This window comes from Pantherophis guttatus, chromosome 1 (assembly GCF_059756535.1).
Source record: "Pantherophis guttatus breed Tessera chromosome 1, ASM5975653v1, whole genome shotgun sequence".
Classification (NCBI taxonomy): Eukaryota; Metazoa; Chordata; class Lepidosauria; order Squamata; family Colubridae; genus Pantherophis; species Pantherophis guttatus.
In genome coordinates, this window is record NC_142063.1 from 197298562 (window position 1) to 197320303 (window position 21742).

At 42.2% G+C, this 21742-nt stretch overlaps 1 protein-coding gene across 2 annotated transcripts in view; it reads left to right on the forward strand.

Moving 5' to 3' along the window:
* Positions 1-17253, forward strand: part of ESF1 (ESF1 nucleolar pre-rRNA processing protein) — a 44166-nt gene extending 26913 nt beyond the window's left edge. For both annotated transcript variants that reach the window (XM_034432396.3, XM_034432395.3), the window contains exons 12-15: positions 2996-3089; positions 11734-11795; positions 14352-14498; positions 16647-17253. In XM_034432396.3, the coding sequence (XP_034288287.2) occupies positions 2996-3089; positions 11734-11795; positions 14352-14498; positions 16647-16934 (591 nt within the window). In that variant the 3' untranslated portion in view covers positions 16935-17253. The remainder of the gene's footprint in view (positions 1-2995; positions 3090-11733; positions 11796-14351; positions 14499-16646) is intronic.
* The last annotated feature ends 4489 nt before the right edge of the window (positions 17254-21742 follow it).

Sequence of the window (21742 nt, forward strand, 5' to 3'; positions counted from 1 at the left end):
GATTTCATGTTTCATGTGCCACGTTAAAGTTTGATTTTGATTATGGTGCCTGTTGTGAGAGTGATCTGTATCCCAAAGGAGGACTGTGAAACACCTAGTCTCACACCTTTATGCTATATAAACTCTGTGTATCCCCCCTCCATCATTTTTACATTTTAATAGTCTATCACAGATACACCAGGTAAGGGGTTTCCTAGAAGATAGGTAGTGAGAGCAGGAACTACCAAGCTGTTACAGCAAAGTATGAATACGGTCAGATTCTGAAGATGCAAAGTGCTTCTGGGAGAGAGGCTTGAGACTCCTAGCCTTCCATCCTATACACAGATTCATGCTGCTATATATTTTTAAGAGCTATTTATTGACCTCTTCATATTAACCTGTTTTTCCTCTAGTCTAGACCTTGTAAATGGGTCTATCATTTTGTCTTCATGGCATCACTGAGAATCACTAAAATGAGAAATAGTGACTTGCTTGTAACCATTTAGTAAACATTAAGTCAAGTGTTTCTTTAATCCAAACTTGTGCTATAGTCATTACATTCCCCCACATTATCATGTTGTGATTATCTCAGCATAAACTCAAACTTAATCCGTGTTTCTAAATACGTTTTTAGAAAGCATTATCCTATCTTTCTCATCCTTTTTCGAGACACCTGTAGTTGAAATGATTCCTAGCTTTAGAAAACATTCCCTCCTTTTTTCCATTCCATTCCATGGGATATTTATTCTGAGAAGGAGCTGTGATGTGTAATGAATAAACAGTCGCTTAGTCTAAGAAAGACAGAAAATATTCCTAGAAATATCCCGGTGTCTTGTTTACCACAGTTCTCATTCACTAAAAAAATAGGGAATGGATTTGAATATTGTAGATTCTCCTACCATTCTTGACTAGGCAGTTTATGAGCCATCAAAATGTAGGACAAAACAAGAATCCAATAATAAATTCTTGTTCTCCACAAACAAGAGCCTTTTCAGCAAGGTGCTTGTTTTTGACTGATTTCTATGTGAATTCATAGCATGCCATAAATTCTGTTGTTTCCCAACTCTGCAAACCTGTAAGTTGGTCTGGTTCCCAGATTTCACATTGGTTCATCAAAATGGCAAAATGGCAAATAAGACAAACTTATTTTATTGCATGAAGCCCAACTGACACCTAGTTTAATAGTTAATAATGATAGGCAATGTGATTCCCTTCTGATGTTTTGATGTGTGAACTCCCATGTGGCCAGTTATAAAGTATTGTAGAACTAAGATATTTGCAAGGCATTTGATTCTTTACCCATAGATTCAGACAAGACTAAAGAGATTCAGGATTGCATTTTATGCAGATATGAAATTTATTGCATGGTGTTCAGCTGCCTCAAACTTGTTTTACTGAATTGTTATGAACATTTCTCTTTCTCTCTATAATTTGTATACCGCCCTACTCCCGAAGGACTCAGGGCGGTGAACAGCCAAATAAAATACATATAGTACAAATGTTAAAAAACCATTAAAATACAATTAAATAATTGGCCCGGAAAGCGAATTTAAAACACCCCAAATTCATAAGACAAATTTAAAATTTAAAAATTTTAAAAACAATTTAAAAGAGAGGTTGGGCCAGCCGGCCTGCTGGAATAGAAATGTTTTAATGGCACGGCAGAAAGTGCGCAGATCTGGGATCCTCTGTATCTCCGGGGGGAGCTCGTTCCAGATGGCGGGTGCCTCCACAGAGAAGGCTCTCCCCCTGGGGGCTGTCAGTCGACACTGTTTGCCGACGGCACCCTGAGGAGCCCCTCTTTATGGGAGCGTACTGGTCGGTGAGAGGCTACTGGTGGCAGAAGGCGGTCTCGTAGATACCCCGGTCCTAAGCCATAGAGTGCTCTAAAGGTGGTAACCAAAACCTTGAAGCGCACCCAGAAGACCACCAGGAGCCAGTGCAGCTCGCGCAGGAGGGGAGTCACATGGGAGCGCCACGTCGCTCCCATAACCACCCGCACGGCTGCATTCTGGACCAGCTGGAGCCTCCGGGTGCTCCTCGAGGGGAGGTAAACATTGAACAAGAAACTACAGAGTCAGGTAGTGCATTCCAGGCATTGACCACTCTGTTGCTGAAGTCATATTTTCTGCAGTCGAGTTTGGAACGGTTTACCTCTCTTTTCTCTTTCTCTTTTCTCTTTATGTTTACCTCCTCAAGGGGAGGTAAACATTGAACAAGACCAAGAAGACAAAGAATTTAAACATAATAAAAAGAGAAGTGTCCCTGCATAATATCTTGGTATGTTTCAGAAATTCAGGATTATCCTGAACATTGGAAATTAAGTACACAAATTTGGCCTATGCCACTTTTTGATCCTTGAAAATTACTGGGTTACCAGCATTTCTAATAAAAGTGAACCAAATGGATTACACATTTTTCACTAACAAAAATTATTGTATTCACTTCTTTTTTGCATTGCTTCATTGTGTGTGTGTGTGTGTGTGTGTGTGTGTGTATATATGTGTGTATATATATATATATATATGTATGTATGTATATATATATATATGTATGTGTATATATATATATATATATATATATATATATATATATATATATATATATATACACACACCATGTTTCCCTGAAAATAAGACCCTGTCTTATATTTTTTTGAACCCTGAAATAAGCGCTTGGCCTTATTGCCATGCGCTCAAAAGCCCGATTGGGCTTATTAAGACACACACACACACATATATGGCAATCCTGCATCATTTTGTGCTAGCAATTCAATTTTTTTCATACATTTCCTTATAAAGCAAGATACATTTCCTTTCTTAAGATGTCTACATAGATCCCTATAGCCCTTGGTTGTCAGCAAAGCAATTGTTTGAAATCACTTTCTTCCTCTATGGAGGGTTTGTGCCTTGGGATAACTTCTTGAAACTTGTTTTGAATAATTTATGCTTGATGTATTTAATCATATTACTACTGGTAGTATTTAATACTGAAAATATAGTGTGTTTTGTTTCAGGCTGCTGCCGTTAAGGAAACGCTGAGTGAAGATGAATGCCCATCTGATGTAGATTTAAATGATCCATATTTTGTTGAGGAACTTGGGAGATCAGGTTAGATGTCAGTTTTGCTATCCTATATTGTTAAAGACGATACAGTACTTGTCAAATGTTTTATCCAAGACGTTCTGACAAAAGCAGTCAGTGCTCCTTCGGCAGCTTTGTACTTGTTATATGTGTTTTTAAAAAACCTGTTTAATCATTTTTTGTTATTTAAAAGTAGGAATAAGAGCAGAAAAACTACTGAACCATTTTTGAATAATACAGAAATAACAGCATTTTCTAATTTTGTCTGTTTCTACTGTTGCCATTGGTTCATTTGAAATTGCTGGAGAGGGCTGGAATTAGTAAATCATATCAAATCAGGATAGAAAAAAAATTACAAGTGAAATGTGATTATATTCCAAAAATGCTTTATTGTACGGTGATTAGGGCAGATTCAGCACATAACTGCAAACGATGCTCAAGCTCTGTAGAATGAAACTGTTAATAGAATTTATTAGGTGTAGCCACCAGGGTTCCTTAATTTTCAGAGATGGCGCCCTTGCATTTTATACTCTGGAAGCTGCTTTGACCAACTCCTGATTTCAAAAGTAATTTGCCTTGTCAGGAAATTGCTTCTATATACAATAACGCCAAGACAAGTACATTACAGAAATTGTGCAGCACTCTAAATTGTGCTTTTCATGTTTTTAATTATTGAAAGCTATCCATTAAGCAGTGTAGGTAGATTTTGTGTTTGTTTGTTTGCTTACTTATTTGTAGCCCCAAATGCGTTCCAGAAAACCCCAACTCCAATTAAAACCTTAGAGGCAAGCATTTTCTCAAAGTTCCATTTATTAGAGTAGGTATACTGGCACATCTGGGAAAACTCGAATCTGAGAGTTCTGGGTTCTCTCTCAGTAAATCAAAATCTCCAAATCCATCCCCTGTACCCATCAGTCCATCACATTGTCCAATCACCACCCGTCCCATCTTGAGATATCACTCCAACCACTCTTTCTCCAGTTGCAGGACTGTCATGACCTTGACCGAAAAGAAGAATGCTATTTTTTCTCCATTGAGAGTGGAGACAGCAGCCAGCGTGAGTAGTGCCCATCCAATCAGCTTGAAGGACTGAGCCTGCCAATTATTCTTAGTCCCGCCCTTGTTGCCGGGCAGCCCAGTTTTTGGCTCAGTCCTTCAGTGCTGGCTGGTGTGTGGGACTGCTCTCTGGCTAAAATTCTCCCTTTTATCCCTTTTGTGCTGGTTTTTCTGAATTTTTTGACTTGGACTGTTTGACTGTGATCTGGCTTTCGATTTGGACATTGGTTGATTATTCCTGCTGACTTGGACCGGTTTGGCATCGAGTTTGTGAGTTACCCAACCCTTCCCTTTACTTCGATTTCCCCTGACTTGTTCAGGGGTGTGGGGATTCCCTGCCCTCGTTCCTCACAAGGAGGGTTTAGGATCGTTGATCTTCGAGGGACATTCTACCGTTGCGCTCTCCTCGCCCTCTGCATTTAACCACTTTCGCTTCTATTTACTGTCGGCGGTTGCGGCGGGCGCTTTATAGCGACGCCGGCCATTTTGGACTGCAAGGTTTTCCCGCCGTTTGAGAGAGCGCGACTCTTTGCAGCCGGCGGTTCCTCATTAACAATTCTTGCCGGCTGAGGTCCTTTCGCCCCAGAACGCCTCCCTTACAACCGCTTGCCACAGGCTAATTATATTTAGATGAGAAGCGTGGCGGGCTGAGTGGCTATTCTGTGGAGCCTTGCGCCCCCTCCTCTACGCGGCTGTGCCGGTTGCTGCTGCTCCAATATTGACCCGCAGGCTCTCTCCTTATTAAACGAGGTTGTTGCCTGAGTAGCTGAGGAGCTTCGCGCCCCCTCTTTCTGTGTGGCAGTGGTCCGGATCCGTGGGCGTTTTAAAATTGTGCCCTGTGGAGCTTCGCGCCCCCCCCTTACTCTATTACAGCAATTGTGGGCCTCTGCGCTTCCATCGTTAATTGTTAGTGGAGCTTCGCGCCCCCCCCCCTTTGCCTTAATTGCCTGCTACGGCCACAGGACTGTGGTCTTAATTACCTGATTGATTAGCTGATTGATTGCCCTCCTCCACCAACGTTTCAAATTTGCTTCGGGCCTTCCCCACCACACCTTACAATTTGTGGAGTTCTTACGCTCCCAATTTCATCTGTCTGACATTTGATTGGTTAAAATTAATTGATAATTTATTCAACGCTGCCTCCTGCGGAGTTCCTCTCGCTCCCTTCTATTTACTCACAATCTAATTACTGAGGCACAGTCTGGTGCGTGGGGTTTTTACATTCAGTCTTATTGTCTGTCATGCCTAAGGCCCTTTCTAAGTCTAAGCACGGCCGGAAGGCCAGTGCAGGCGAAATTGGCCAATCAGACTCCACGTCTGTTACCCAACAATCTGCCATGGAAGATTCCAGGTCTCATTCCAAAACTTCTCAACGCTCACGTTCTCACCACAAGTCTTCCACGGGTGGCTTGTCATCTTCTTCTAAAGTAGAAAAACGTAGAGACAAAGTTTTGACCAGACTATGTGACAAGGCATCCGCTCAGTTGCCTCCTTCCTCTCAACAACCTGCTCCTTCTAATCCACCTCCAGTCACTGTGTCCCATTCACCTACTCCTGACCAGCTGTCTCTGCAAGATTGCCCAGTGACTATTTCCGAAGAAAATTTGTGGGGTTCTGGATCAGTTTCTCAGCAACCGGTCCCCGATCCAGCAACATCACAGGCGGCTCATTCCCCTGAATCTGTGCCTGCCCGCTCTTTGGATCCGTTCGTTCCTCCAGATCAGCTACAGCAGATGATTGAGGCGGCGGTTCAAAGATCCTTGGCCGCCCGTTCGGGCCTTTCCAGTCGACATGGATCGGTTAGAGAGCCTTCACCCTTTTCAGCGGACCACAGTGACGAAGGCTGTTCACATTCAGTTCGCTCCGCTTCTCCTACTTCTTCTCACTACAGTCATCCTTCAGCCTTGATTGACGACGGAGATCCTGATTCTGACCTGTCAGAGGATGAGAACCTTCCCCCGGATCAGCCGACCTTCACGGGTCTCTTCCCTCAAGCCTTGTTCAAATCTTTGCTCTTCAAGGCTGTTAATACGGCCCGTTTATCCTCTCCAAATGCGGATCCGGTACCCCCTTCGTCTTCCTCTGGATCTTTGGACCCGATGTTCGCGGAACCAGCTAGGCCTATAACATCCGTTCCTACTCCTCCTCTCTTTCTGGATGTTGTGAAACGTCAGTGGGAATCTCCAGCATCTGCTCCCCTACCTTCGGCTAATGACAAAAGAAACTTTCAAGTATCCTCGGATTTGGAGGCCCTTCTCCAAATTCCTTCGGTGGATGCCCCTGTTGCAGCTCTTCTCCCTAACTCCAATGTTCCGGGCGAGCCGGATGAAGGTCTCCGTCCTGATGAACGCAGATCTGATCAAGTCCTTCAAAAGGCCTTTCAAAGCTCCTCCTGGGCGATTAAAGCTACCACTACGGCATCCTTCTTTAATCGAACAACGTTGCTTTGGTTGCGTCAGTTACAAGAAAAGCTAGCCCCCGGAGATACTCGTATCAAGCAAGACCTGAATAAAATCGTAGCTGCCGTTCAATTTTCAGCCAACTCAACTCTGAATGCTGCTAGGTTCTCCGCAAAATCTTTGGCTTCGGCAGTCACGGCTCGTCGTTTGTTATATCTCCGTCATTGGCAGGCAGATGCTAGACATAAGTGGCGATTGGCTTCGGTTCCCTTTAAGGGTACGAAGCTTTTCGGGGACGCCTTAGATCCTTTCCTCACAGAAACCAGGGACAAAAAGAAGGTCTTAGCTGCTGTTTTCCGGAGAGGAGCACCCCGTTTCTCACCTTACCCTTCTCGTTCTTACTCCAGAGGTGCGGATGGGGGGTCCTCTTCTTCTTCTCCCTTTTCCACTTTTAGGAGAGATGGGTCTTTCAGCAGGCAGCGGGGGTCTTCCGATAGGTCTTTCAGAGGGCGTCCCTTTAACTTTAAGCGGCCCTTTCGAGGGGGAGGAGGTCGTTTCGTCCGTCGCCGTCGCTGATTGCCCTTTGGATCCTCCCATTGGCGGTAGATTGGGTCTCTTTGCTACTGTCTGGGAAGAATCCACCTCGGACAAGTGGGTCCACGCCACCTTAAGATCCGGCTTGGCCATTGAATTTGTTGCCCCCCCCCTCACACCTTTGTCCGCTGTCCGATTTCTCGTAATCCAGTCAAGAAGTCCCTTATGGATTCATCGGTTCAGCATCTCCTGACCATCAGGGCTATCCAACCTGTGCCTCCCGGTCAAGAGGGTTCGGGATTCTATTCGAGGGTCTTTCTAGTCCCTAAGTCATCGGGGGGGTGGCGGCCCATTCTGGACCTCAAACGTTTAAACAGATACGTTGTGTACCGAAAATTTAAAATGCAATCATTAAAATCAATCCTGGACGGTGTTCGGAGGGGCGATCTCCTCTCCTCCATTGACCTAACCGAGGCCTACCTTCATATCCCTATCCTCCCTTCCCATAGACGGTTTTTAAGGTTTTGTTATGACGGGGCTCACTACCAATATAGGGCTCTCCCATTTGGCCTTTCTTCGGCCCCCCGCACCTTTACGAAGGTGTTGGCTTCCTTGGCGGCTCAACTCCGTATCCGTTCAGTTCGTCTCCTGTGTTACTTAGATGATATTCTTTTGTTGTCCCCTTCTGTACAGCAAGCTGTTTTAGATATTCGTCTGACGGTTGAGACACTGGCGGCTCACGGGTTTTCTGTTAATTTGGAAAAGAGCCATCTCTTTCCCTCCACTAGATTAGTGCATTTGGGTGCCCTGATTGACTCGGTTCAGGGCAAAGTTTTTCTTTCTCCCGACAGACAAGCTAGTCTAAGGCAGTTGGTTTCCCGGGTTGAGGGGAGTCGGGTGGTTTCCCCCTATGTTTTGTCTCAACTCTTAGGTAAGATGATATCTGCGATAGCTATTGTTCCCTGGGCTCAACTGCACGCCAGGGAACTCCAATGGTTTCTCTTACCCTTGCAGAAGGCCGGCAGAGGCACTTCATCGAAGCCGATCCCTCTCCCTCCTGCGGTACGAAGATCCCTTCGGTGGTGGCGCTCCCCCGCTCTCTCAGCAGGTTGCTTCTTCCTCGAGCCCGCGAGGGTGGTGGTGACGACGGATGCCAGTCTCCTGGGCTGGGGAGCCCATTGCCAAGGTCAACTGGCTCAAGGGACATGGAGTCCCTCGGAAGCTCGACATCCCATCAATTGGCTGGAACTGAAGGCTGTCTTCTTGGCTCTAAAGTCGTTCCGCAGTCTAGTCTCCGGAGCTCATGTCCTCGTCCTTACGGACAATGTCGCCGCAAAGGCTCATTTGAACAAACTGGGGGGCACCAGATCGAAATCTCTTCTAACCCTGGCAGTCGCGTTGGGTATCTGGTCAGAGCGTCACCTGTGTTCCCTTCGGGCGGAACACATTTCCGGGGCTCAGAATGTTCAAGCAGACTGGTTGAGTCGCCGTCAAATAGACAATGCGGAATGGCGTCTCCTTCCGCTCATCTTCCAGGAGCTGTCTCTCCGCTTCGGCCATCCTGTGATCGACCTGTTCGCGACTCACGAGAACTCCCAACTTCCGCTGTTCTTCTCGCGATACCCTCATCCTCGAGCAGCCGGCGTCGACGCTCTTCGAACTCCATGGCCGTCGGGCCTTCTGTACGCATTTCCCCCGACGGCCCTCCTTCCCAGGGTCATACGCAAGATTCTATCCGAGCGAGCGGAAGTGATCCTTGTGGCTCCTCATTGGCCTCGGAGACCCTGGTTTGCGGACCTCGTGTCCCTATCGGTGACCCCATCGTGGCGCATTCCTCTCTCGGACAATATTCTCTCGCAAGGCGCCCTGAAGCACCCAGATCCGGCCTGGCTCAATCTAACCGCTTGGAGGTTGAGCGGTGCACTTTGAGGGAAGTTCAAATTCCAGCAGATGTTGTGCATACCTTACTATCCTCCCGACGGCCTTCTACGGAACGCATTTACTCTGCCACCTGGCGGAGTTTCTACAGCTGGTGTAGTCAGGTTGGTGTCTCGCCTTTCCAACCGTCTATTATACATATTCTGATGTTTTTGCAAAAGGGTCTCTCCCAGGGTCTCTCCCCCAACACTCTCCGCCGACACATTGTAGCTTTATCTTCAGTACTTACCTGCGGCTCCTTGCCATCTCTGGCTCACCACCCTTTGGTCCGGCGTTTTCTCCGGGGAGCAAAGAACTTATGCCCTCCTGTTCTGCATCGTTACCCGACCTGGGATCTCCCTCTGGTCTTACAGTCTCTTACGAGTCCTCCGTACGAGCCACTTCGGACTACCAGTCTCAGACTTCTCACCTGCAAGGTTGCCTTCCTAGTGGCCATCACTTCGGCTCGCCGCATATCCGAGCTCGCCGCTTTGTCCACTCGTTCGGACCTTTGTGTTTTCCACGCAGACCGAGTGGTACTCCGTTTGGACCCGACATTCGTGCCGAAGGTCAATTCTGTTTTTCATCGTGCACAGGAGCTGGTTCTGCCAAATTTCTGCCCCCGGCCTTCTCATCCTCGGGAACGACGTTGGCACTCCCTTGATGTCCGGCGGGCCCTACGAATTTATCTAAAGAGGACAGCCCCTTTCCGTCGTTCGGAGTCGCTTTTCGTCTCTTTCTTACCTACATCTCAAGGCAGTAAGGTCTCGTCTTCAACCATTGGTCGTTGGATTCGCCAGACGATTGCCACAGCCTATGATGTTAGATCCCTTCCCCGCCCGTCAGGTTTGACAGCTCACTCCACCCGCAGCGCAGCTACGACGGCGGCTTGGGCGACGCAGGCTTCCTTGCTTGAAATTTGTAGGGCGGCTACGTGGACTTCTCCTAGTCCTTTCATCCGGCACTACAAGCTCGACCAGTTTGCGTCGGCCGAAGCCTCATTTGGTCGCCGGGTTCTGCAAAGGGTTGTTGCCGGAGAGGACAATGCGGTCCAGCGTGCTCCCCCCCTGACATCGGGACAGTGAACTTGGGTATGTCCCACGCTGGCTGCTGTCTCCACTCTCAATGGAGAAGGAGCGTTGGTCCTACCTGATACGTTCCTTCTCGTTGAGTGGAGACAGCAGCCAGACCCTCCCCCTTTTTTTCCTCGAGCTGGACCCGGATTGTTTTTTTCTGTTCTTTCTGTCCTTTGGTTCCCTTTCTTGTCCCACACACCGAGTCTGTCTTCCAGTCTTCGCCAAAAGCTGGGCTGCCCGGCAACAAGGGCGGGACTAAGAATAATTGGCAGGCTCAGTCCTTCAAGCTGATTGGATGGGCACTACCCACGCTGGCTGCTGTCTCCACTCAACGAGAAGGAACGTATCAGGTAGGACCAACGCTCCATCTAACTACATTCCCTCTACTAAATCCCCCCTCCTACTTTCCCACACACAAGAAGGTGGCAGCGTGGAAGCTTCCGTTGCTAATATGGCTTCCAAAGCTGACAGCACGACACAGCAATACAGCAATATCAGAAGAGGAATAGAGTGCGTGCATACAAGTACATGCATACAGTATGTGTGTGTGTGTCTATGTATCAACAACAGAAATCTTAAATAGGTACTATTCAATTAAACTAATCTAAAAGTGAAATGCCTAGTGGAACAACACTAATTTGGCTGGTTTTAGAAACATCTTTAGAGTAGTTGCTTTCCATACCTGCAAAGAAATAATCTTCCATGAAAATGAGGCCACCATTGAGAAGGTCTCTCTTCTGGCCCACATCTGGTGAAAGAGAGGTACCTGCAACAGAGCCTTTTTAAATGACCAAACTAGATGGGGAAGATATGATTTTTGAAGCTGTTGCTTGATTTATACTGGTGTATACATGGGGTGTACTTCAAACGGCTTTAAAGGTGATAACTGGTATCTTGAATTGGGACTATGGGCAACCAATGATTTCAGAACAAATAGGCTTATAAACCAGAGTTTACAGAAACTAAAGAGGAATGAAAGGAGTCAGATTGTTTTGTATAGTTAATATATTCAGCTTTCTAGCAAAAAAGAAAAAGAAAACCCATCTGCAAGATGATGAATTTATTATTTTTCAGCCTTGGAAACCAAGTCTCTATATATTGGTAGACACACAGCATTGCGGTTTGCTTTTCTCAAAAGGTTTTCATATAGCTTTGATACAGGAACAAGCGTCTTGAATGAATTACTTACAGATATTTCCTATGTGCTTGCCAAGGGAGAAAGAAAGAAAGAAAGAAAAAAAAAACAGTTTTTACATAATGTTTACTGCACATGATGTTACATTTGCTTATTTTACTTCCTAAAACATGGTTTGAGATTTGTTTTTTCTTATGTCTAGCATGCATCTCCCTTCTCTCTTTTTCCTTTTTCTCTTTTCAAAAGACTTTGCACCATTATGAGATCTATATTTGTATCTCCTAAGAATCTCAGAAATAAAAAAGAAGTGCTATTGGGGTAAATGTTATCCATTTAAAGTACTTCAGGCCACCCTTTATAGCAGGAGTCCTTTCTTTTGAGGAAAATAATCTCCGACTAAACCTTTTCCCCCCATGAAGATGATTCGTGTCTTATTTTCCACAGATAAATTCTATTATGTTTTTAAAACCTGACATTTCAGAAAGTTTTCTATTATCTCTATTACAGACCATTATTTATGTGTGTTTTAATACTTAACATTTATTCCTGCTTAGGTTTGAATAAAACATTAAAGAAAGGAGAAGCTGTTGAAGAAGAAGAAATTGAAAAGCAGAAGGTAGGAGTCACTTTAAAGAAATACTAATGTTAGATATAGGAATGAATACTTCTAATAGTACTTGTGCTGTCGGGGGTAAATAGAACCTGCCTTTTGTTCATAAGATACCTATACCTCAAATTGTAAGCCGCCCTGAGTCTCCGGAGAAGGGCGGCATATAAATCAAATTAAAAAAAAAAAAAATATGAAAACAAACAATTGCATTCTTAAGGCTGAAAATAGATGTGAGGCTACACTCTTTGAGACGCATAATCATTTTCAGGAATTAACCAAAACGTTCTTTTTATTATTGCTTTTTTTTAAAAAAAAAAAAAGAAAAAGAAAAAAAAGGGGCCCTTACATTCTTGTCCCAGTTTAAAAACGTTTCTCATGTAGGTCTTTCCAGTAGTAACAAGACTGGTACAAATGTTGGCTTTAGCAGCGCTAAAGGATTACAGTATTTTTTGGAGTATAAGACGCATCGGACTGTAAGTTTTTGGGGGAGGAAAATAAGAAAAAAGCTGATTGGCAGGTGGATTGGCCTCCTGGAATATCCCCAATCAGCTGTTCCCAGAGGTGAATTTTAACAACAGGTTCCTTGGTTGTGAACTCTTTTTGCTTTTTTTTCCTTTTTTTTCTGCCTCTGAAACTTCTGAAACTGTTTCAGAAAAAACTTTTTCCTGCCTCTGAAAGCCTCCAAAACAGAGCTTCAGAAAAAAAGCCTCTGATGCTTTGTTTGGGGGCTTCTTTTCTGAAGCTTCTTTCAGCCTCTGAAACCTCCGTTTGAGAAGCTGGGCGGGGCTACATTCGGAGTATAAGATGCACCCAGATTTTCACCCTCTTTTTGGGGGGGAAAGGTGCGTCTTATACTCTGAAAAATACGGTAGCTGTTTTTTTCCTTTTCGGTGAAGCCTTACTTCTGGAGAATGCCAGTGATGAGGAGAGCTGAGCAAACAAGCCTGAAAAATATCAAGTGTCCAAACATAATGTGCTTTCATTTTCAATATTGGTGTTTTGATCCATCAGAAGAGGAAGAATCAAATGAAAAGGGATGTTTGGGAAGAGGAATGCTTAAAATCTCTTAAGAGAGAAATAGGGGAGTCTTCTCTCTTGCTGTCCCAATCCATGTCTAAACAGGAGAGAGGAGCAGATGTCACCCCCCCTTTTTTTAAATTCTGAAACCACAATGTTTTTACTGCAAACATTCTTTGAGAAAATCAGTATGTAAACTACCTGTAAATACCACAGTTCACATTACTTTGCCAGTGCATTTATTAATTTATGCATGTGGCTACATGGCTTTGTATTGATAAGGTTAACAATGAGCTGCATGTCATCTTCAGACGGTTAATGTACATGAATATCACCCAATGTGCTGAAACAAGAAGCAGCTTATGTTGCAGGAAATCAGGATGATCCCCTAATTAAAATGACTATGAAAATTAGTGGCTGGGAAAACCTAATAGAAAAATAGAATTTATTTCTTATTCCTTAAAAAAAAGACATGAGATGGAAGTTCCATTGGAAGAACGGATGCCACTTTGTGAAATGATTCTCTTGTATTAGCCAGTGTAGCAAGATTTGTTGACAATAAATCATAGGATGACTTTCTCAGAAAGCCAGCTTTCTTTCTTCTCATTTCTGAAATGCCTATACTTGCAAGACGTTCCAAGAGTTTGCCATGTAGTCTGAATCAGTTTAAACATCACCAGCATCCGTGTGAAAGGCAATGGAAAATGTTTCCTCAGGGACATTCCACATAATGTCATGATATTGTATATCTTTGGAACAATACACGGCTGCTTTGAAATGTCTGTTATTTGTGATCATGTTTAAGCAGTTGCCAGATGTTGACTGTCATGTTAAGGTACTAGTAAAGTCTGAATATAGCTTGACTTCTAGTGATTTGAGGAAAAACTCCATATTGTATTTCTGTACCACTGTGGAAGTAATTTGTTGTTGTCCTTTTCCAGAGTGTTTTTCCCCCCAGTAAAGTCTGCAATATTTCCTGGTGGCCTCCCATTTAAACAATAATAAAACCTTGATTAGTTGTTTAGGACAAGCCAGGGTTTGCTCTTTGTATGCCAGTTAGATTATAGTAGTGAGACATGCATTTTTGTCTTTTTTTTAATGCTTCAAAAAGGTGATTGTCTAAAACTGGAACATTTTGACTTGGAAATATTTTGAACATATCTAATAAACACAATTAGAGCTACCATGTGTAAATGCAAATGCTTAATTTGTAGATATATAGATATGTCAAAAAGTATGTCATTTTCAAATTGCTAAAAACATTAGCTGCTTGTTTTAAAAACATAACAAATAAATTACAGAGATTAGAATTCTTAATCTAGTTTTATTACAGTGAGGGTAATGCAATTAATTGCTTTTTCTTTCCCTTTTATAATAAAGCACTCTTATCCTTGCTAATAAAAATGTTTTGTAAATAGATCAGCTATTATGATTGTTCCAGTCCTGCGTTAGCACTTCAGTCTTTGACTGAGATATAGAAACATCTGAAATCTGTATTACTTGAAGTGGGATACAAACAAGGCCTTTTTGTTCTGATTGTAATAGGCTGAAATGGCTTTGTTGTTGATGATGGATGATGATGAGGAAAGGTGTCACTTCAATTATGACAAGATTGTAGAACAGCAGAACCTGAGCAAAAGGAAAAAGAAGCTGCTAATGAAGAAGGAGGAACTGGTGACAGATGACTTCCAGGTAACATAATGGGCTGCCCTTTTCTGAAATGTAGTAAACACACAGATCATTTTGAATTAATATACACTAATAACCACATGGCTATTAACATAAAAATATATTTTACTATTACAGTGTTTTCCCAAAAATAAGATCTCCCCGGATAATAAACCCAATCAGGCTTTTGAGCGCATGCGCTAAAATAAGCCCCCCCCCCGAAAATAAGCCCTCCCCAAAAATATTTAACTGCATGCGCAGCCGGTCCCCACCATTTCCTCCAGTTAGTGTTAGGGAGACAGAGCTGGAAATCAGGTAAGAAAGCAAGAGGAGCCCCGTCTTGTTCCACGCATCCCAAAATAATAAGACTCCCCGAAAATAAGGCCAAGTGCTTATTTCGGGGTTCAAAAAAATATAAGACAGGGTCTTATTTTCAGGGAAAGCCAGTATCATTCCTGTCATTTTGATAAATTGCCCCATATCACTTAAGCCCCAAGTAATTGTTTACTCCTGAAATCTTATTTGGGCATAATAGGAATGAATGGTACATACTCTTCCTTTGCCCTTGTCTTTTCATGAATATGTAGAATGTAGGTAAATGGAATAGAAGGAGGCTAATGATGATGATGATATATCTCACCCTTTTTATAGTCATGATAGTGAACATACCTGATAATTCTTCCTCCCATTTTCATCACCACCATCCTGTGTACTGGACTGAAAGTCACCCAACTGGCTTCCATGCCTAGGGGAAGCCTAGAACTCACAAGTCTCTAGGCCTACGCTAAACTAAGTGGTTTCTTTGCCGTTACATTAAACTGGCTCTCTAAAACAAGCATATAAATAATTGATCTAACTTTTGCAGTTCATGTGCAATGTTGTTCAATAACAGGACTAGTAATAGGAACTCCATCACTTTTAATTGGTGACACACAGGTATGTAATTATGAAGAACAAATCCAAGTTTGATATTTTTCTCCACTTTTATTCTTGTTCTCATCCACTTTGATTCTGTCAATCTAAATATATAGCCACAGAAATATTTACATGCAAAGTTGCTTGTTTTATGCCTACATCCCTTTTCCTGTAATTTTTCCTTTTGATGATACCTTATTTCCATAGTATCAATCTTTCTCATTCAAAAAAGAATTCCTTTGCGTTTTCTATCTGAAAACGTATTCTTGAAAAATACTTTCATTACGCATTTGAGGTTGTCTCACATAAGTAGTTTCCAAGAATATTTCACGGACAATAAATCTGTTGGCTCTGTGGTCCAGGTCTCCACACTGTTTCCATCTTAGCAAAAGGAATGTGTCTTTATAAAAAAAAAATAGAAATTGAAGCATACTTCACAATTCTTTTGTATAAGAATTCTATTGCTAGTGTACGCTAGTATTTTAGGAAGGTGCAGTTGTGAATAATTCTGCTGGTATGCAAGAAAGAGGAATAGGGGTTGTATATAGAATTAATTCTAAAGTTTATAGAATATGGCTTCTCTGACTATTTCAGATCAGCTCTTGGTCTATGAAATAGGGGAATACAGATTGATCGGAAAAGTTGCTCTTCATATGTTTTCAGGAGAGCAGCATGGCCTTGGTTTCTATGTTGTTCTTATATAAGAAGACTCGGAAGAAATAGTAAGAAAGTGAACAGAATGCATAGGTAGTCCTCAACTTATGACTGCAATTGGGACTAGAATTTTGGTCATAAGTCATGACAGACATAAGTTGAGGCATCCACATGACCACAGCTGACTTTAATGATTGTTTTTACAGTGGTCATTAAGTGATTCGTGTGGTCATAAGTATGAAACCATTCTTCCAAATAGGAAGATTTTTTTTGCAGGCAAAAAACAAACAATCTGCAGGCATGTAACCATGGGACACTGCAACCAGTTGTAAATGTGAGATGGTTGCCAAGGGCCAAAATCTGGTTATGTGACTGCAGGGGATGAATGGTATTTTCATGTAGGGTAAGACATGCTCCAACATATTGTGAAATATATGCTCTCTTGGCAGATTCTCCGTCTATGTATTTAACATTACTGAGAACTGCTCCCTCAGTCTGAAGGTCATTGTATGTCCTCTTAAGCAACATCTATCTTGCATGATATAGTTACCGTTTTCTCATTTTTCTTTTGGCAAATAAAATTTCCTTTATTGCTGTTGGCAGGTAAATGTTGATGATGCCAGATTTCAAGCCATGTATACTTCCCATTTGTATAATTTGGATCCTTCTGATCCAAACTTTAAGAAAACAAAAGCAGTGCAAAAGATTTTAGAGGAGAAAGCTCGTCGAAGGCATCAAGGGTCAACTGAATCAAAAGGAGAGCCGGACAATGTGGCAGAGAAGAAACCTGTTGCCAAAACATCTCTAGATCCTGCATTGTCAATGCTAGTCAAATCTATCAAGAATAAAACAGAACAGTTTCAAGCAAGGAAGAAACAGAAAGTTAAGTAAGTTGACTGAAAAGTTTGAAGATGAAGTGGACTTTCAAAGAGGACACAATTTATTTTAAATTAAAAAAAAACAAAAACACTGGATCCTTGAACCTTTCTTCACCATTTTTTCCAGTTCCAGTTCAATGCTTATAAAAATCTTGCCAGAGGAATTGCAAATTAAGCTATCCTAAAAGCAAATGGAACTTATTTCGGTTATATTAAAAAATGAGATTGTTTTCTTTTCATAGCATGTTGTGGGATTGGTTCTTGAACATTTTTAAATGGGGAAAATATTTTGGATATTTGTAATCACATTAATAAAATGGATTAAATAGAAAGCATGTGACTGTTATTACTGTGACTAGCATTGAATAATAACAGTGCTTAAAGTTGTACTGTACTTTTTTCTTTTACATTCAATTCTCAAAAATTTTCAAAGATTTATCGAAGTTTGTCATGGGTATTTTTAAATGTTACATTAGTTCTTTGATTCACACATAAAAATTGAAATTAAGAGTCTGACAATCTATGTACATTAGTTCTGGCTAATCATTAATACACAGATTATTCCTTCAAAATATGTTCTTCAGTAATTTTACAGGATGTGGTAAATGGCTGACAATGCAAACAAGAATCAATATTCTCCCAGATTTAGATAATTCAGTATTTCCTTTCTGAGAATTGCTAGATGCATATATCTGCGCTCGAAGACTTGAATGTCTTAACTGATTAATTGTTCCAAAAGGACTGAATTTATGAAACAAGCTTGATTGCCAAGCAAAATAGTATAAGCAACGCCATCCTCTATTTTCAAAGCAAATTGGGAGCAGCTGCTAAATTCAAGTCTTTGTAGAACAGGTTGCTCTATGTACTGGTTGAAGTATTCTCTCTTTCCCTCTCATGCCAGAAGACACAACTCGGGAGTCCTCTTGTAAGGAGGGCATACTTACTTTTAGAGCAGCTAAACAAAACTAGGATTTTCTAGGACAGTGATGGCTAACCTTTTCGGCAAGGAGTGCTGAAAGCGCGCACGCACACCCATAATGCAATGTGTGTTCCCCGCCCCCCAGTGCATGTGCGTGTGATCCCCATGTGTGCACTCTGCCCTCCCACGCTCGTGCGACCCCCGCACATGCATTCCATCCCCTGCGCATGCGTGCTTGTCCCCTGCATGCGTCCCGCCCCCTGTGCATGCGCGGCAGAGATCCGAAAACCAGCTGGCTGGCGGGAGGCACGAGCGCATGCGCAGCACAAGGACTGAGCTGGAGCGATGGTTCACATACCCGCAGAGAGGGCTCTGCATGCCACCTGTGGCATGCATACCATAGGTTCGCCATCATGGCTCTAGGAAGTTTTTGCATGTGACATTTGATCCATTTTGAACCCACAGAGAAGGATTCAACATCTTATCATTTAGAGCTGAGCTCAGTATGATATTACATATGCCTTTAGCTGTCATACCAAACTTAAATCAAACTTTATGCAAACCCTATCTTTCATTTGAACTGCAGCACAGGGAGGTGGAATGCTGACCTCTTCTTTCCCCATCTCAATTGAAGCGGAATATTCTTTTTTTATATGGTATATATCGATTTTAACTGTACTGAATGCCTATATGTAGCGTCAGAAGAGAGAGGAACAAGACAAATGGCTATAATACAATTTGGCCCGAAATATGTGCTTGAATCACACCTTTGACAGCACAGAGCTGACCGCTTGGAGATGTCATCCTAAAAGCATTGGCTTATGGAAACTCCTAGGGAAGATTTTATCATTTGGATCTGACATATGAGCATGCTGGAGGAACCACAGGTATTTGGACTTGTCCAACCCGGGATTTACTTGGAACATTTTCATGGCAGAGTTTCTACCGTCTTCATTTGAGGAAATGCATAAAACACACATGGTTTACAATCTGTCTGCCATAAAAATAGTTTGCTTCCCCGAGAGCATTTAAATTATTGTTTGGAGCCCTGCTCTCTCACACTATTGATTTCCTCCCTGTCCTTCTCTATTAAAGACACAACCAACGAGTCTACAGTCAACAATGATAAAAGAACAATTATAATAATGCAAGTTGTCAAAAACCCGAGAAAAGTAATCTACAAAAGTAATATGTTGATTTAAAGTAATCATTGCCAGTGTGAAGGTCAGCCCAGCTAGGGTTACAAATCTTTGTCTTGAAAACCTATTTCAAATTTTAGGTGTTACTTGACAACTTGGGCTGGGGTTGGGGGGGAGAGCTGGAAGCTGAAGTCAGATATTCAAAGAATGCTCAGTTTAGGGGAGGCACCCCTAGAGTTTAAGGGTAACTCCAGACCAATCCCTGTTCTTACAATCTTATTTTTAATCTAGTCTTCAGTTGAACAGTTGTTAGATGGATGATGACATTTTGAATTTATGAGTAGTTTTGCAAAATGGCTGTCACTGACTATTAACAAATAGATGCTAGATCTAAATAGCATGTTTGGATCTCTTGATGAGTCATTGGTTTTAAAGAACATTTCAGTTGTACCTTCTATCACACAACTTTTGCATAATGCTTCCCACTATTTTCATGTGCCTTTGTCCCCTTTGGGATTGTTGGGTATACTCCCAAACAAAGCACTAAGTTGCAACCAGAAATCATTTTCAAGAAACTTTTGGAGCCAATCTGAGTTCTAGAGGCAGTCTTGGAAATAAATATAATGCTCAAAATTGAAGTCTATATATCTAGAGCAGGGGTCAGCAACCCATGACTCTGGAGCCGCATATGGCTCTTCCATCCCTTTGCTGTGGCTCCCTGTCACCAGTCTGTTCCACAATTGATAGGGCTTTCTGTTAGGACAGGTAGAAGAAAAAGGACGCCACTCTAGGAGGAGACTCTATGGTGGGGGGGGAACCAGACTTCTGATCGGCGGAGGAAAAAGGATGCCGTGCTAGGAGGAGACTCTATGGTGGGGGAACTGGACTTCTGGTCGGCAGAGGAAAAATGATGCCACACTAGGAGGAGACTATGGTGGGGGAACTGGACTTCTGGTTGGCTCCAGAATTGAATAGGGGACTTCTGGTTAGGACCTTCGTGGCTCTGAGTGTTTAAGGTTGCCAACCCCTGATCTAGAGGCTGACTGGCTGTTTTGCAATATCACAGCTTTCTAGTTCTTTCATTAAAATGTTTGTTTTAATATTAAAAAAAAAACCTAGTGGTGCCAAGAGAGATCTCCGCAGACACATGGAAACCAATGGATATCACACGAATCTAATGTTTCATAAAGTCAGTGGATTTACATTGCTCTCTTATTGGTTGAGTGTTTATTTAAAAATGCTGTAAGGGCTAGAAGCATCAAGAGCTTTATGCTAATTAAATTAGTTTATAAATGATCTGTGCTCTTGAATCTCTGCCTCCTAGTCCATGTTTGAGAAATGGTTTGGGTGAAGCTTGACAAAAACATTTCTATCTGTAATCCTGACTATTACCACTAGATTTATTATAGAGCTGATAGCTCCTCTTGACCTAGGGCTTTTATACACTTGCAGGTAACATACAGGTAATATTTTTTTGGATGTGTTGTCATCCTGAAAAACTAGAAGACATAGTAAGAGTTTCTGGTCTAACATAGCAATAGCACTTAGACTTATATACCACTTTACAATGTTTTACAGCCCTCTCTAAGCGGTTTACAGCATTAGCATATTGACCCCAACAATTTGGGTCTTCATTTTACCCACTTCGGAAGGATGGAAGGCTGAATCAACCTTGAGCCTGCTGAGATTTGAACTGGCAAATTGCAGACAGACAGCAGTCAGCAGAAGTAGCCTGCAGTACTGCACTCTTAACCACTGCGCCACAGTGGCTCATGCCTTACTTAGGATCATAATGAGCCGATTTGGTAAGATATGAATGAGCAATAAACTGAAAGTCAAGCCTGGGCATTTTATGGCCCGTGGGCCATATCTGGCCCTTCAGCTGTCCTACGGCCTGTAGCGTTGGCAGCGGAGTTCCAGCCCTCCACAGCAGTCCCATTTTCTTATGCAAACCCATGAGAAAATTAATTGCCTAACCCAGTTGTAAGTTATTTCACTCATAATGTTATGAATGGAATTTGCACACTCATTCCCCTTGAGGCATTAGAATAGTATCTGGAGGGTGTGCGGAGAAAGTGTTCTTATTTAAGCAACAAATATTTCTACTTATTAAATTTAGAAAGAAAATAATCATATCTCAACCCACAGTTCGCTTCAAATGCTTTTTCGTTTTCCTTGCCCAGAGTATAAGTATAGTTGAAATCAAGCAGAAGATAAATGACAGTTGTCCAAATTGACCTTTTTTCCATTGTATTTAGTTAACCTGTCCCTCTGCTGCTAGAGAACCAATAATGTGATAATGGCTTTAGGATTTCTGTGATAGCTTCAATACATTGGTTATTGTTTCATTTTGCTGAAAGGAAAACCCTTTGTGAATGTTTTTGGCACAAGTTCTACTTCTTACTTTAAAAATGATAACATGTATTAAATAATAGAATTGGAACAGAAATGCTTTGCAAATATAAGCAATCCCTCAGACTCATGTTTGCTCTCATGTTTAGTCTGGCATATATTAGTTTGTTCCAACAGAAAATTGGCTTAAAAAGAAAAAAGGTAGCACACTGAATGATGTCTAGGGAGAGACGTTTGAATGAATCATGGAAAATGATTACCTTTCTCTTTCACTTTCAGAGGCTGAATCTCACCTTAGTCTTTACAAAATATTGCAGGGTTACATATCTTTTCTTCACTACTGCATGGAAATGCTTTTCACATTCTTTTTTTAAAAAAGAGAATTCACTTCTTAGCTTATTATATTGTTTA